Source organism: Molossus molossus, unplaced genomic scaffold (genome assembly GCF_014108415.1).
Source record: "Molossus molossus isolate mMolMol1 unplaced genomic scaffold, mMolMol1.p scaffold_m16_p_3, whole genome shotgun sequence".
In the NCBI taxonomy this organism is placed as follows: domain Eukaryota; kingdom Metazoa; phylum Chordata; class Mammalia; order Chiroptera; family Molossidae; genus Molossus; species Molossus molossus.
Window position 1 is genome coordinate 9,317,971 of NW_023425366.1, and position 16,234 is coordinate 9,334,204.

Below are 16,234 nucleotides of genomic sequence, written 5' to 3' on the forward strand. Positions count from 1 at the left end.
ATGTGGAATCATAGTCCTCCTCCCCCGCTGGTGCATAGATGTCATGCCACTGTCTCCTAATTTACATTGTACGGAGGGAAACAATCACATGTAGAGCTGATTTTCTCTCTTTCATTCTGTCTGGAAATTTAAAAAAATCTTTTTAATCCTCACCCGAGACATTTTTGCATTTATCTTCAGATAGAGTGGGAGGGAGAAAGGGGGGAAGGGAGAGAGAGAGACATCAATGTAAGAGAGACACATCGACTGGTTGCCATCCACATGACCCCAACCGGGGCCGGGGACACACTGCAACTGAGGTACGTGCCCTTAGTGGGAACCGAACCCAGGACTCCCTGGTCTGCAGGCCAATGCTCTAACCGCTGAGCAAAACTGGCCAGGGCTACAATTTTTTACACTTAAAATTTAGGTTGGGCTTTTCCCATTAATCTTGCCAGGAACTCATGGACCTCTTTTACAAGTAAAGACACATCTTTCTCCATTAACCTTTCTTCATCACATCCTGCTCCTTCTATTATTTGCATGTTAAATCTCCTGGAAATGTCTTCCAACTCTGAAACCATTTAGGGGAGAGATTTTTCTACCAGGCATTTACAAGTCTCTTTTGAAAGAGTATCTGTTCCTCCCCACAGGCACCACTCTGAGCAGGGCTTGTTGTTCCAAAGGGATGACTCGGGGGGCTGAGCGGAGACCGCACGTGAGAGCAGAGAGGGAAGCGGGTTCCGGCGCCTGGGGCAGCACGTTATGGCTCCTCTGACTTCACCATGGGGCCCTCCCCATGTCTGTCTGTTCACGCGTCCGTACGCTTGTACGAACATGAGGCCCGTAGCACTCTATAGGTGCATTTCCTAAGCGTTTCATTATCTTCCAAAGAACCCTAAGAGGTAACGAGTATTTTTAACACCATTTTGCACATAAGTAAATTAAGGTCCGTATAATTCTGTTTAATTCCTCACACATTTGTCAGACACCTGACATGCCAGGTGCTACACTCAAGTCCAGGACGCTAAGCGGCTTCTGTGATGTCACTGTCATCGACGCCAGAGCTGGGCACTGACATCAGCGTGTCGGCTTTTGTTCACTATTCTTACCCACTGCATTGCACTCGAAACTATCTGCTTAATCGTTCGTTCGTTCATTCATTCGTGTATAGTTTCAACAAACTTTGAAAAGAGTACAACTCTGATATGAACATAAGAAAAAAAATGAGAATAAAATAGACTCCTTTTAGAAGATCAGATAGCTAATTCAGTTGAAATAGACTGTGGGTCACATTGTGTCCCCCAAATTTATCAAGTTACATTCTTAAGACAAGTTAGTATCAGAATTACGAGGAAGTAAAAATACGTCACCACCCCCACCTCCACCCAGGTCCCTCCCTGAACTTACTGATTCAGAATATCTAGGATTGGGCATGTGATTCTGGTTTTTTGTTTGTTTGTTTATTTATTTAATCCTCACCCAAGGACATTTTTGCATTTTTATCTTCAGATAGAGCGGAAAGGACAGAGAGAAACATTAATGTGAAAGAGACACATCAAGTGGTTGCCACCCACACAACCCCAACCCGGGGGCAGGGAGGTGACAAACTACAACCGAGGTACGTGCCCTTAGCGGGAACCGAACCTGGGACTCTCTGGTCCACAGACCAACGCTCTGACCGCTGAGCCAAACCGGCCAGGGCTGGTTTATTTTTTTTAAGTCCCCCAGCTCACACTGATAACATATCCAGGACTGGAAATCACTGCCAAAAAATATAGTCAAATGGGAAAGGAAATGGAGATGTTGGAAGATATGTATATATTTATCTTGACATTAAGATTTGCTTTAGAGAATGGGTTTATAAACGTGGTGTCAAACATGCTAGAAACCGGGACACGTCTCTGTAGGCAAACAGCTGTTAATTGACCCTCCACTAGTCTGCCCTCTAGTGGAAACATTTAGGGCGATTGCAGTATCAGATTGAAACACGAAACCTCTGCTGTTGAACCACTTCTGATTTACAAAATTCTCGACTTCTTACGGTTCGACCTAACATCATAATTGTGGTCGTTGATTAAATCCAAACAGAATAAGGAAATCTCGGTCTAAGCAGGAAATTCTACTGCAACCTCTCCTAGTCTTCAAATAGTGAAAACAAGTTCCCACAAATTCAAAAATCCATCCAAACCCTTCAGTGGAGCTTAGTGCTTTATTTATTAATTTTGTCAATCACAGATCTGGCTAAATATATTTGTTGGGCATATAGTCTGTTTCAAAGTCAAAATGCCGGTTTTCTCAGTAAGATTTAGTGCTTTTCTGATTTGCTTTACCAAAAAAGATCTCACAGAATGTTGTACTGGATTATACATGGTTAATACATAACCTACTATCATGTAATTTTTTAGTCTAAAATAACCAATTCAAGCCATCATGCAGGCCGAGTGAAGTCCCATGGAGGTGCTGTGCTCAGCAGAATCACCAAAATGTCATTTGTATTTTCCACAATTTGGTTTTCTGGAAATTGTGAACCCCTCATTTCAGTGCCCAAATCTCAATAGGCATTTCAGAGTCTTGGGGAGCGATTCCACTGGTTATTAAAAGCACAGTCCCCTCTAACTTTCAAAGCCGTGGTTCTCTGACAACATTCAGGTTCCAAACTTACCAACAGAACTGATGGGCGCTGGAGATGTCAGCTCCACCAAGGCACGAACTGTGCCTCGTTCCTTCTGTACCCTCAGTACCTGAGATAGGAGAGCAATACATGTATCGGAGGCAAGAAGGTAGGAAAGAGGGAGGAGGAGAAGGAGAAAAGAGAAAGGGAAATGGGGGGGTGAATGATGACTCTTTTTCAATCCTTGTGATTGCTGTTTTCCTTTTGTGTTGGCAGCCATTCTGTGCCATAATTATAGCGCACAGGAAAATAGCTGTTTAATAATTTACAGCTACACAGAGTTCTTTTGCCTAAATATGCTCCTCTTTCTGTTCCTTTTGCTCAAACACTACAATTTGCTAAACGTGAGAGCTTGGATAAAGTATATACAAATTTTAAAAAACAGTTACATGGATACACGTATAAAACTCAGTGGCTATGTAGAAGGAAGAACAATTTAATGAAATGAGATTTGGGGCACAATACTAACCACCTAATCCTAAATCAACCTGATATAACAGAAAATGATTTTTAAATAAACTTCAAACAACTATTTTTGCTTATGGGTGGAGGAGAGAGAATGCAAATAATTTCAGTTAATTTGACCTCTTAGTCATTTTGAATCATGGCATTTTGGTTGATGCTATGTTGAAGGGGTGTGAAAAATCATGGTACACAGGCCTCTTCTGTGCACCAGGTGACATTTCCCAGGTAACTAAGGCGCAGAGAATTTATAAACTTTTCCCCAGTTAGTGACAAAGCTATGACTTGAGTCTCAGTTGCATAACTTCCGATTGAAAATTTGTTGCATAACCCTTTTTCAACTATTTGCATTAGCAAGTCTTTCTAAATAAAAACTCAGTAGGGCCCTGGCCGGTTTGGCTCAGTGGTTAGAGTGACAGCCTGCAGACCAAAGAGTCCCGGGTTCGATTCTGGTCAAGGGCATGTACCTCAGTTGCGGTTCGTCCCCAACCCTGGTTGGGGTCATGAGGGAGGCAACCGTTTGATGTCCCTCTCTCTCTCTCTCTCTCTCTCTCTTTCTCCCTCCCTCCCTTTCACTCTATCTGAAGATAAATGAAAAAAACATCCTCGGGTGAGGGGGAAAAAAACAACAACTCAGTCGGGATGCAGCCGTGACTGGCAATCAAGGAAAAAGATTTACTTTCCCGAGAATCGATCCCTCTTTGGCAGAGAACATACGCCTTAGTCTCCCAGTTGACGTTGAGATAATCTCATAGGGTTTAGCACTTTGAACATCTCAGGAAAAGGTACTGGATAGTAAAAAGAAAACCTAATTTTGCGTGTGAGAACACACAGTAGAGAGTTCAAACTGTTGTAAAAGCAGATTGAAATGAAGCTAAGGACGAACAGATGCCGTCCAGGTGGGTGCTTGTCACCCAAAGACAAGCCTTCATCACCCTTCTTTTTCCTCTTCCCCCCTCTTCCGTTCAGGACTCCAGCTTTATTCGGGTCCATAAAGTGATAAAAGTCTTAAGCTTCTCGATGAAAAAAAGTAAGGACCTGCCGCTCTCCAATGTCTTTTTTGAAGCGCTCAGCCACCTGCCTCTGGAATACAACTATGCTGTGTACAGCCAGATATTCGAGAACTTCGGGACTCACTATTTCACTTCGGGCTCCCTGGGAGGCATGTATGACGTCCTCTATCAGTACAGCCGCGAGGAGCTGGAGAACTCGGGTAGGCTTACGTCAGCCCCGTTTTCATTCCCTGCTGCGATCTCTGTCTCTCCCTGGACCGTTTTCATTCTTTTGTATTAGCTTCCTTTAGACCCTGATTTATTTTCTTTCTTTTTTTTTTTTATCCTCACCCAAGGATATTTTTCCATTTTTTGTACAGATAGAGCGGGAGGGAGAGAGAGGAAGGGAGAGAGAGAGAGAAACATCGACATGAAGGGACACATCGAGTGGCTGCCACCCGCACAACCAACCAGGGCCGGGGACAAACTGCAACCGAAATACGTGCCCTTAGCAGGAACCGAACCCGGGTCTCTCCGGACCGCAGGCCGACGCTCTAACCGCTGAGCCAAACTGGCCAGGGCGAGACCCTGCTTTATTTTCAACATGATACGAAGACCAACCAAAAAGTAGGAAGTCAAGTAAATAAAACAAAAAATAGAAAATTAGGACCTAAAGAGAAGGAAAAATAAATATACTTCACACCTTTGATGGGGCCCCAGATTTGTCCCCGAGTTCCTTGACATTCAGGAGCATCAGAAACCCACAGTGGTGGGACCTAAAAAGAAATACGTGTCCCCTTTCCTCCAGGAAAACAAGATCGGTCCTGGAACTGAATTCGAAAGGATCACTTGCTGGTAGCATCTGGATAGGCAATAATGATTTTACAGGGCAATAATTCCAGAAAATTCACCAGCCGTCTTTTTCTTTGGAGGATTTTTCGCTAAACACCAAGGGTTTAAAACAAAAGAACAATTCAGGCCTTGACAAGGGGCTGAGTTCGTGTGCACCCTCTGGTGATAAAACCTGAAACCAGGTGAGAAGCACTCTTGTTTGAGGCAACTGCTCATCTTGGTACATAATCCTACATAAAATAATAATATAAACCCTAATTTATAAAGAGATCTTGGTTTCTTAAGCATTATCTCAAATTGTAAATATTAATTATTATTACAGCTTAAGCATCTTTGAAGTAATTTGTTTTCAGACCCCGGTGTGAGCTGGCACAGGCCCTTGTGATGATTCTATCACATGTCTCTTGAGAACATGGGTAAGAACCTGAATGGTAACAAGAATTCAACTGACCAGTTCCCCCAAGTCAGTCATAATTCTTGACCATGTGACTTTATACAACAGGAACAAGGAATCTATTTAAAAAGACAACATCAGAGTGGATGGAGTGTCAAATGCCTCTGTTCCTACATCTCATAATGGCAAATACTAATGTTTACTGTGGTTGTCTTGAGTCCTTCCAAATCTTAAGTGACCAGAGATCCCTCCTGACTTGTTTCCTTAGAGAACAGATGGGATAAATGTCTTTGAGAAGAACTTTTAGTAAGAGGGTCTCAAAATTATTTTCACCTGACCCAGCCGGTGTGGCTCAGTAGACTGAGCATTATCCCATGGGCCGGGAGGTCCCGTCCTATACCCGGTCAGGGCACATGCCCGGGTTTCGGGCTCAATCTCCAGTAGGGGGCGTGCAGGAGGCAGCCAATCAATGTCTCTTCTCTCACATGGATGTTTCTGTCTCTCTCTCCCTTCCTCTCTCTCTAAAAAATCAATAAAAACATATTTTGTTAAATTGGTTTCACCTGGCGGAGGTAGTGAACTGGAAAAGATTTATGCTGTGGTGCACTTCCCACGCCGCCTCACCCCCTCGTGTTTATCTCGGCGCTTTCCACTGGAGCCATGTCTGCATGAGGCGCTGGCCGTCTGACATCAGCATCAACGTTAATGCTGACAACATTACTGTGGCGGCCATCTCCAGCCCTTGACTGGTTTCATTCACCCTTGGGATGAAATTATTCTGGTCCCTGCTTCTCTGGCTCAGAGACTCATTTCTGACCGGAGGAGCTGTCCTCACACATTCAGAGCCAAGCCTAAGGCTTAGAGAGCAGATCAGTAAAAGAACGACGTGAATCTTTAATCAGCCCTCCAGCGTTTCACTAGCTGAAACACCATGACCCGGGTGAAGAGTGATGAGCTAGACTTCCCTAACGGAACGTTCTCGCCTTCCATCTCTTTCTCTGTAAATGGAGGTACAGACTGGCCCATACTAAGGGAAAGAAAGGGAGTTTGAGATGTGATAGAAAACTGGAAATATAAAATCATACACACCTGTGTACATATATACAAACACACACACACAATATATATACACATATATATGTATATATATATATAATTTGTAGTGTGTGTATATGTATATTCAATGGAGTCAATAAAGGATATTCTTATATTCAATGTTCTTATATATAATATAAATCCTCATGTTCAATGAGTGTATATATTTATCTCTCTGAATCACAATAATAATATTGGTGCACAATTTTAATTGTGATTAAGTTGAAGCACACTGAGATAGAAATGCATTTTAATGAAATGGAATTCTCCAGGGGGTGTGCTTACCTGTTTTTCCCACCCTCTAGATGAATATGTATTCCTGCCTCTTTCCTTTTCTCTCTTTCTATTCCTTCTCCCTTTGCTTAGCTGTGACATGGAACTAGAATATAGGCTTAATTTTTGTTTGCTTTCTTCAATACGAATCGTATCCCTTGTCATTAATTTCAAAAACCACGACTTGAGTATTTCATACCACTTTGTCTCCCTCAAGAAAAAGAAACCAAACGCAGTTGCTTCGTAGTGGCATCCCCTGATGTATTCCTCTGTTGTTCGGGGTCCCCACAGTCAGTTTATTTATTTATTTATTTATTTTTTTTATTTATTTTTTTATCCTCACCCGAGGATATTTTTCCATTTTTTTGTACAGATAGAGCGGGAGGGAGAGAGAGAGAGAAACATCGACGTGAAGGGACACATCGAGTGGCTGCCACCCGCACGACCAACCAGGGCCGGGGACAAACTGCAACCGAAATACGTGCCCTTAGCAGGAACCGAACCCGGGTCTCTCCGGACCGCAGGCCGACGCTCTAACCGCTGAGCCAAACTGGCCAGGGCGAGACCCTGCTTTATTTTCAACATGATACGAAGACCAACCAAAAAGTAGGAAGTCAAGTAAATAAAACAAAAAATAGAAAATTAGGACCTAAAGAGAAGGAAAAATAAATATACTTCACACCTTTGATGGGGCCCCAGATTTGTCCCCGAGTTCCTTGACATTCAGGAGCATCAGAAACCCACAGTGGTGGGACCTAAAAAGAAATACGTGTCCCCTTTCCTCCAGGAAAACAAGATCGGTCCTGGAACTGAATTCGAAAGGATCACTTGCTGGTAGCATCTGGATAGGCAATAATGATTTTACAGGGCAATAATTCCAGAAAATTCACCAGCCGTCTTTTTCTTTGGAGGATTTTTCGCTAAACACCAAGGGTTTAAAACAAAAGAACAATTCAGGCCTTGACAAGGGGCTGAGTTCGTGTGCACCCTCTGGTGATAAAACCTGAAACCAGGTGAGAAGCACTCTTGTTTGAGGCAACTGCTCATCTTGGTACATAATCCTACATAAAATAATAATATAAACCCTAATTTATAAAGAGATCTTGGTTTCTTAAGCATTATCTCAAATTGTAAATATTAATTATTATTACAGCTTAAGCACCTTTGAAGTAATTTTTTTCAGACCCCAGTGTGAGCTGGCACAGGCCCTTGTGATGATTCTATCACATGTCTCTTGAGAACATGGGTAAGAACCTGAATGGTAACAAGAATTCAACTGACCAGTTCCCCCAAGTCAGTCATAATTCTTGACCATGTGACTTTATACAACAGGAACAAGGAATCTATTTAAAAAGACAACATCAGAGTGGATGGAGTGTCAAATGCCTCTGTTCCTACATCTCATAATGGCAAATACTAATGTTTACTGTGGTTGTCTTGAGTCCTTCTAAATCTTAAGTGACCAGAGATCCCTCCTGACTTGCTTCCTAAGAGAAGAGATGGGATAAACGTCTTTGAGAAGAACTTTTAGTAAGAGGGTCTCAAAATTATTTTCACCTGACCCAGCCGGTGTGGCTCAGTAGACTGAGCATCATCCCATGGACCGGGAGGTCCCGTCCTATACCCGGTCAGGGCACATGCCCGGGTTTCGGGCTCAATCTCCAGTAGGGGGCGTGCAGGAGGCAGCCAATCAATGTCTCTTCTCTCACATGGATGTTTCTGTCTCTCTCTCCCTTCCTCTCTCTCTAAAAAATCAATAAAAACATATTTTGTTAAATTGGTTTCACCTGGCGGAGGTAGTGAACTGGAAAAGATTGATGCTGTGGTGCACTTCCCACGCCGCCTCACCCCCTCGTGTTTATCTCAGTGCTTTCCACTGGAGCCACGTCTGCATGAGGCGCTGGCCGTCTGACATCAGCATCAACGTTAATGCTGACAACATTAGTGCGGCGGCCATCTCCAGCCCTTGACTGGTTTCATTCACCCTTGGGATGAAATTATTCTGGTCCCTGCTTCTCTGGCTCAGAGACTCATTTCTGACCGGAGGAGCTGTCCTCATCACACATTCAGAGCCAAGCCTAAGGCTTAGAGAGCAGATCAGTAAAAGAACGACGTGAATCTTTAATCAGCCCTCCAGCGTTTCACTAGCTGAAACACCATGACCCGGGTGAAGAGTGATGAGCTAGACTTCCCTAACGGAACGTTCTCGCCTTCCATCTCTTTCTCTGTAAATGGAGGTACAGACTGGCCCATACTAAGGGAAAGAAAGGGAGTTTGAGATGTGATAGAAAACTGGAAATATAAAATCATACACACCTGTGTACATATATACAAACACACACACACAATATATATACACATATATATGTATATATATATATATAATTTGTAGTGTGTGTATATGTATATTCAATGGAGTCAATAAAGGATATTCTTATATTCAATGTTCTTATATATAATATAAATCCTCATGTTCAATGAGTGTATATATTTATCTCTCTGAATCACAATAATAATATTGGTGCACAATTTTAATTGTGATTAAGTTGAAGCACACTGAGATAGAAATGCATTTTAATGAAATGGAATTCTCCAGGGGGTGTGCTTACCTGTTTTTCCCACCCTCTAGATGAATATGTATTCCTGCCTCTTTCCTTTTCTCTCTTTCTATTCCTTCTCCCTTTGCTTAGCTGTGACATGGAACTAGAATATAGGCTTAATTTTTGTTTGCTTTCTTCAATAAGAATCATATCCCTTGTCATTAATTTCAAAAACCACGACTCGAGTATTTCATACCACTTTGTCTCCCTCAAGAAAAAGAAACCAAACGCAGTTGCTTCGTAGTGGCATCCCCTGATGTACTCCTCTGTGGTTCGGGGTCCCCACAGTCAGTTTATTTATTTATTTATTTATTTTTTTTATTTATTTTTTTATCCTCACCCGAGGATATTTTTCCATTTTTTTGTACAGATAGAGCGGGAGGGAGAGAGAGAGAGAAACATCGACGTGAAGGGACACATCGAGTGGCTGCCACCCGCACGACCAACCAGGGCCGGGGACAAACTGCAACCGAAGTGCGTGCCCTTAGCGGGAACCGAACCCGGGTCTCTCCGGACCGCAGGCCGACGCTCTAACCGCTGAGCCAAACTGGCCAGGGCCCCACAGTCAGTTTAAAACCTTGACTAAGAGTTGGCATTGCTCCAGTGTGCAAGGTGAAAAGAATTGCAGGAATTCACTGAAACATTGAACAATTAAAACATCGTAATATGCAAGGTGGTAATTTTAAACTTCGTTTGTTGAGAAGTTGTTTTCTGCTCTCAGTTTGAGGAGAAAAATTAATTGCCCCACTATTTGTCGCTGTGACATTTTCAACTAGCACTGTTGGCCTTTGGCCAGTCAGAGGAGCTAAGGACACTTCCCTGCTCCCCAGCAGAGGGACACAGGTTTGAGGGACCAAGTGCCACAGCATCAAACTGCTCCTTGGTCAGTGTGGGCAGAGGTCAGGCAGCAAGCTCTAGACCATCCTACAGGGAAGAAAATGCTAGAGCAGAAACTTGCTGATGAACCCTTGACATTTTAATCACTGAACGACCACCACCACGGCTGGTAAGAGGGACTCTATATTCACCACATAAAGGACTCTCCTCTAACCCTCAGGAAGTGACATTAACTAGGCTTGTGGTTACTTAATTATGTTATCATTAATAAATCAGACACATAAAATTTAATTTTAACTTACAACTAATCAAAACCTAGCCAAAAGAAATAAAATAAACTAAGAAAAGATGGGGGTTAAGAGCTGTAGGGGCATTAAACCCCTCACATGGCCTAAACTGACGGGCCCACTTATAAGAACAATACCATCGGGAGAAAAGTGACTCATAGTTGTTCGACTTCATTAAAATAGCCATCTTTTCTCTCGCAAGTGAAAGATGTAGGGTGAACATGCAGACTCAAACCAAGAATGTTTACTCTAACTTCTAATGCACCTCTTCCAGTGTGTCAGACTATTGAGAGAACTGCTGAGAAAGCTGAAGAGTGGGCACACCGTGTGCCCATCTGCTCAGCCTCATTCCTCGGTGATGTCTGCCCTTAGGCTTCGGTTTCAGCTTCACCCCGCACTGTGCCTCAAGCGCTAATCCCCCTCGTTCCTGCCACCTGGTGACCTGCAACCCTAAATATCAGTATGTGATAAACTGCTTTGCTTTGAGGTGCTTAAGAGCTGATATTGACAGCTGTCTCTCACGTGCTTGTTTTGCAAGGCAGTTTTTGACTACACATGGAAACAACTGGATTCTAGCATGGCTATTTGGGGTAGCAGGTCAGGTGGCGTGGGAAGCAGTTAAGGAAGAGGAAACTTCGATTCTCCAATGAGAGGAGAGGCAGTACCAGCTCGGGTCCAAACGGCAAGACGGGTCTCCCGGCCCAGGGCCCGCTGCAGCCCTGCTGCACACAGAGCTGCTGAAGTCGTTGAGAACAGTGGCGAGCACTGGGTGGGAGGGACTGACACAGGGGCTGAATCTTCCGTAAATGACGCTTGGAAGTTCGGTAAAGGACAAGGACGATGAGGACCGAGGGTACTGGAACCAGAGGCCTCAGCCTCAGGGCATTGAGTTCTTATGGCTCAGGGGACTGTGGACAGGCACCGACGGAAATGCGCTGGGAGCGGGGGCTGGGGACCGGGGCTGGGAATGAGGCTCTGCCAACCTCCCTTCCAACAGCGGGCCACGTGCAGAATCTGGGCGAGAACAGAGCAGTGAGGATGCTGCGGGCCAGCTCCCAGGCCAGAAGCCCGAGGTTCTGCGAGCAGCACCAAAGGGTTGGCGGTGGGTGGAGAGAGCCGAGTCAGGGAGATGGGCACGGATGCGTGCGAGAACAGAGCTCAGGGAAGGAGGGATGCCCAAGGGGCATTCCGTTTTGATGACGGGCAGGGACAGTGAGCTTGCCATGGCCGGGGGCTGACAGCGGGCACCAGCCGTGTGTGTCTCTTGGCCTACAGGGCTGTGCAGGGCAGTAGGACCGGCCAGCTTAGAGGTTCACTCTGTGTAAGAAACACAGAGAGGCCAGCATGACCCCCCGAGGTGGGCCACAGTGACCCCTTGTGTGCTTCTTAGGGCCAGTGCTGGAGAGCAAGAGAGCAGGGACTCGCCAGTCCCTCTTGGGCCTGTGAGGACGAATTGGGAGGTGAGAACCAGTCACTCACACTCGGTGATGGGAGAGGACAGGGATGGGGAGGTCGGGGATGGGGAGGATGGGGCTGATGCAGAGTTTCTAGCTGCCCAGAGCCTGATGCGCATGGAAGTCTCAGGAGCTGTTGTTTGTCCTCCGTTTCCTAGGGTTGACAGAGGAACAAGCTCAAAATTGTGTCCGGATTGAAACAACAAAACGCATTCTCTTTGTTAAAAAAAAAAAAGTGGAACACCGGTGCACCAACAACAGGATGTCAGAGAAATACGAAGGTAAGTGACCTGTCTCCCAGCAGCTCGCCCAGGGCATCCTGATAGGAATTTTGTTTTTAAATAGTTTTCATTTATTCTTTAGAAAGAGAGGAAGGGAGAGAGAGAGAGACACATCCATCTGCTGCCTCCTGCACATCCCCTACTGGGGATCAAGCCTGCAACCCAGACATGTGCCCTGACCAGGAATCGAACCCGGACCCTCAGTCCATGCGAGGATGCTCAGTCCACTGAGCCACACCAGCCGGGCGAGCTAACAGTAATTTAAGGACCACATTGCACGTGACTGTGCTGTTTTAACTTCTCGCTTATTTTGCCTACCTACCTCAGAGCCCTAGGTGTGGGGGAGAGAGTGCAAATGAACTATCAGCAGCACTCCTTAAAAGGGGAAATGGTTAAGATGGTTAAGGTTTTCTTTGTCCTATAGTTATCTCATTTCATTAACATGTATTGATTCTTCCCGTGGGCTGAGCCCAGTGTTCAGCATGGTGATGTACAGATGTGTGAATCGGGCCTGCCTCCCGCAGAGCTTAGAGGGATGGCGTGTGTACCAGCCAATAAAACACAAAGGTGTTGCTTTGGCCGGTTTGGCTCAGCGGTTAGAGCATTGTCCTGCAGTCCAGAGAGACCCGGGTTCAGTTCCCACTAGGCGCATGTACCTCGGTTGCAGTTTGTCCTCGGCCCTGGTTGGTCGTGCGGGTGGCAGCCACTCGATGTGTCCCTTTCACATTGATGTTTCTCTCTCTCTCCCCCTCCCTCTTGCTCCCACTTGTCTGAATAAAAAATGGAAAAATGTCCTCGGGTGAGGATAAAAAAAAAGCCCAAAAAACAGAGAGGGCTAGAGGTGTAAAGACCCTCAGGGAAGCAAGCCAGAAAGCTGGGCTGTGTCTCTAGGGGCTCTGCTCCCAGCCTGCAGGTGGTTGTATAGCGTGAGTGCTCTGTCAGTGCGACGTGCCCATGAGCCGGCATGCACAGGGGCCGCCTACTGTGCCGTCGTGACCCTGAGTGTCAGCTTCTCTTTCTCCGCTCCTCAGCCCCCACACTCCCTGGGCAATCCTTCTGCCGTCTCACTGTTTCTCCTAGTCACCCGCCTGTGTCCACGGCGCAGCCTCCTGCACGACTTCCAGCTGGATCGCCACGCCAGCCTCCCCGCTGGCCCCCGCCTCCAGCCTTGCCTTCTTCCCACCCACCCCACATTTTCCCCGAGAGGGGTCTTCTCCAAGGCAGATCTTACCATGGGGCTCTGGCGCCTTCAACTCCTGGCCTCCCGGAGCCTGAGAGAGGAGGGCCTGGCGCAGCGGTGGGTGGTCCCCTGACTGGCCGGACTTTCCCACGTCGGGCCATTATAACGAGCTCCTTTCTCTGCGGAAAACGGTCTCATTCCCTCATTTTTCCTCACGGATTGCTCCTCATTGTGCTCAGGACAAAGGGGACAAAATCCCAGAAAAGTCCAAAATGTGACGCTTATCTCCTCACGGGGGGACGAATAAGGAATGAATAGAAATATAATATTTACCAACGTAATAAACAGATCATTTCAAATACCAGAGCATACAGATGGTCTCCATGCAGGTGCCCATGTGAAGCATGAGCAAAATGAAAAGAACTGGTTTTGACAGCTATGCATTTATATTATATCCACACACAAAAAGTCAATACGAGGGAAAAGGAGAACAGCATGCAAAGCAGATGAGTGACCTGGTGAAAGAATGGCTCCAGGTTTGATACCAGTTTTTCGTGCAACAGAGTAATTTAATACGAATATTAATTCAATACATTGAAAGCTCAGAGACAAAAAGATTTAATATAAAAATAAACTGAAACGGCAGATTTCAAAGCTAAGGTACAGCCCTGGCCGGTTTGGCTCAGCAGTTAGAGTGTCGGCCTGCTGTCCAGAGAGACCCGGGTTCGGTTCCCGCTAAGGGCACGTACTTCAGTTGCAGTTTGTCCCCGGCCCTGGTTGGTCGTGCGGGTGGCAGCCACTCGATGTGTTCCTTTCACGTCGATGTTTCTCTCTCTCTCTCTCTCCCTCACGCTCTATCTGAACAAAAAATGGAAAAATGTCCTCGGGAGAGGATTAAAAAATAATAATAAATAAATAAATAAATAACAAAGCTAAGGTACAAAGACAAGCAAACATTGAAAAATATCACCATTGCCCAGTCAGCGTGGCTCAGTGGATTGAGCATCGTCCCATAGACTGAGAGGTCCCGATTCAATTCCCAGTCAGGACACATGCCTGGGTTTCGGGCTCAATCCCCAGTAGGGGGCGTGCAGGAGGCAGCTGAGGGATATTTCTCTCTCACATCGATGTTCCTATCTCTCTCCCTTCCTCTCTCTCTAAATAATCAACAAAAACATATTTAAAAAATATATCACCATTGCCATTAGAAATAAACTAGACACCGCAAAGACAAATATAATTGCTGTATTTCAGGGACACTACTTCCCACATTTTAAATTATATGTGTCATTCCGTTTCCATTTGATTTTCTGTAATAATTGTTCAGATCTGAATTTTTTTCTCTGCATTGATTATGAATTACTTTAAATAGTTTCTGTATGCAATTAACTTTATTAATTTTGTTTTCAGGCCATTATATTTTGTCACTGTCCATTGGTATATGATATATTGGCAAATACTAATTTCTTTCCTATTTTTATATGAAAAATGAATACAAAAATCTCTAAAGTTTTCTTTTTAGGTCCCTCTGTATTACTTATCTGCCTCACTTTGAAAAAGGTCAGACCGCTCTTCCTAGGGGGACTACTCCACCCTTGTTCTAGTCATTCTAGACGGTTTCACGTAGGGGTGTGGCTGGGCCCTGCTCCCACCAAAGAGCTGCCGTCCGATTAACGGCACCGACTCTCGTCCACCTCACTAGCCTCCTTTTCATTCGATTTGATTTCTTTCTACCATTTCCTGTTGCTCAGTTCCTAGTCTTATTAGTCAAAGACACCATTAGTTAAGAGAGATTGTTTTGAAACTTTGTATAAAAATCGGTGCAATGTATATTAAATATCATTGCTTCTAAAACATTGTGTTAACACAGAACTTGAGATTTAATTTCATTTTTTTCTTTGTTGAGTTGAGCTTTGACTTAAAATCACAACTTAAAAGCACTTGACCAACTTCTCTCTGTAGTTGGAAGTCTCCAACACGGCAGTTAATGGGCTGAATAGCAGAGGCCAGGTGGTCTATATTACCCCGGGGGCCCAAGACATATACTAATACATGTCCAAAGTGGGGGTTGGCATCAGAGAGCAGGGAGCAGAGTAGTCAGGACTTGGGCTGCATTTGCATCCCAGCCCCCCGGACCACGTGTTCGATGCCAAACTACTTCTAGCCGTATGTCCATGTTGACAACAATACCTACCTCTCAGGGTGTGAGAACTACGTAAGAGGATGTGTGCATAGTGCCTGGCATGCACACGCTTCTTAAAAAAAGGTAGCTGTTGGCACTGTTAGTATCTTTCTGTCGTTAAACTCCCTCTAGGGATGGGGAGCACTGGATTCTCTCTTGATTTTCACTTACCTAATGGAGCTTCCTGGCTACACCGTCTTCTGTGCAAACAGGCTTTTCTTTCACGGTTGAGACTGCAATAAAGTTAAAGGAGTAATTTTCTTAAAACACTTGCAGGTTCGATGTTGCAGGGAGCAGAGAAATCCATCTCCATGGTTCAAGGCGGGAGGAGTGCTTACTCGGCAGCTTTGGCGTGGGAGAAGGGGGCCTCTGGCCCCAACCAGAAGGTCTTTTCTGACTGGTTAGAATCAGTGAAGGATAATCCTGCTGTGATTGACTACAAGGTAAGATTAAAAAGTAGCATGGGTACGGGAACCAAAGTGGTTCTCTAGCAGCCTAAAGGAATGGTCACACAATTCTTTTTCCATTTTTCTCTGAGATGATAAAGGAAGTGTCTTTCCTTAGTGTCCATACACAAGGGACCTTTTTTAAAATGTTAAATTAGACATCTGCTTTTGTTATTCAGCAAGCATTCTCTAGTATAGTATTTAGAATTTCAAGCATACATAGAACATCAGGGAAGAGAGTTTAGT

At 44.9% G+C, this 16,234-nt stretch overlaps 1 protein-coding gene across 1 annotated transcript in view; it reads left to right on the plus strand.

The window, feature by feature from the left end:
- C6 (complement C6) overlaps positions 1 to 16,234 on the plus strand; it is a 57,707-nt gene that overhangs the window by 19,584 nt on the left and 21,889 nt on the right. The window contains exons 7-9 of the mRNA XM_036278852.1: positions 4,085 to 4,328; positions 12,058 to 12,180; positions 15,819 to 15,985. Coding sequence (XP_036134745.1) covers positions 4,085 to 4,328; positions 12,058 to 12,180; positions 15,819 to 15,985 — 534 coding nt within the window. The remainder of the gene's footprint in view (positions 1 to 4,084; positions 4,329 to 12,057; positions 12,181 to 15,818; positions 15,986 to 16,234) is intronic.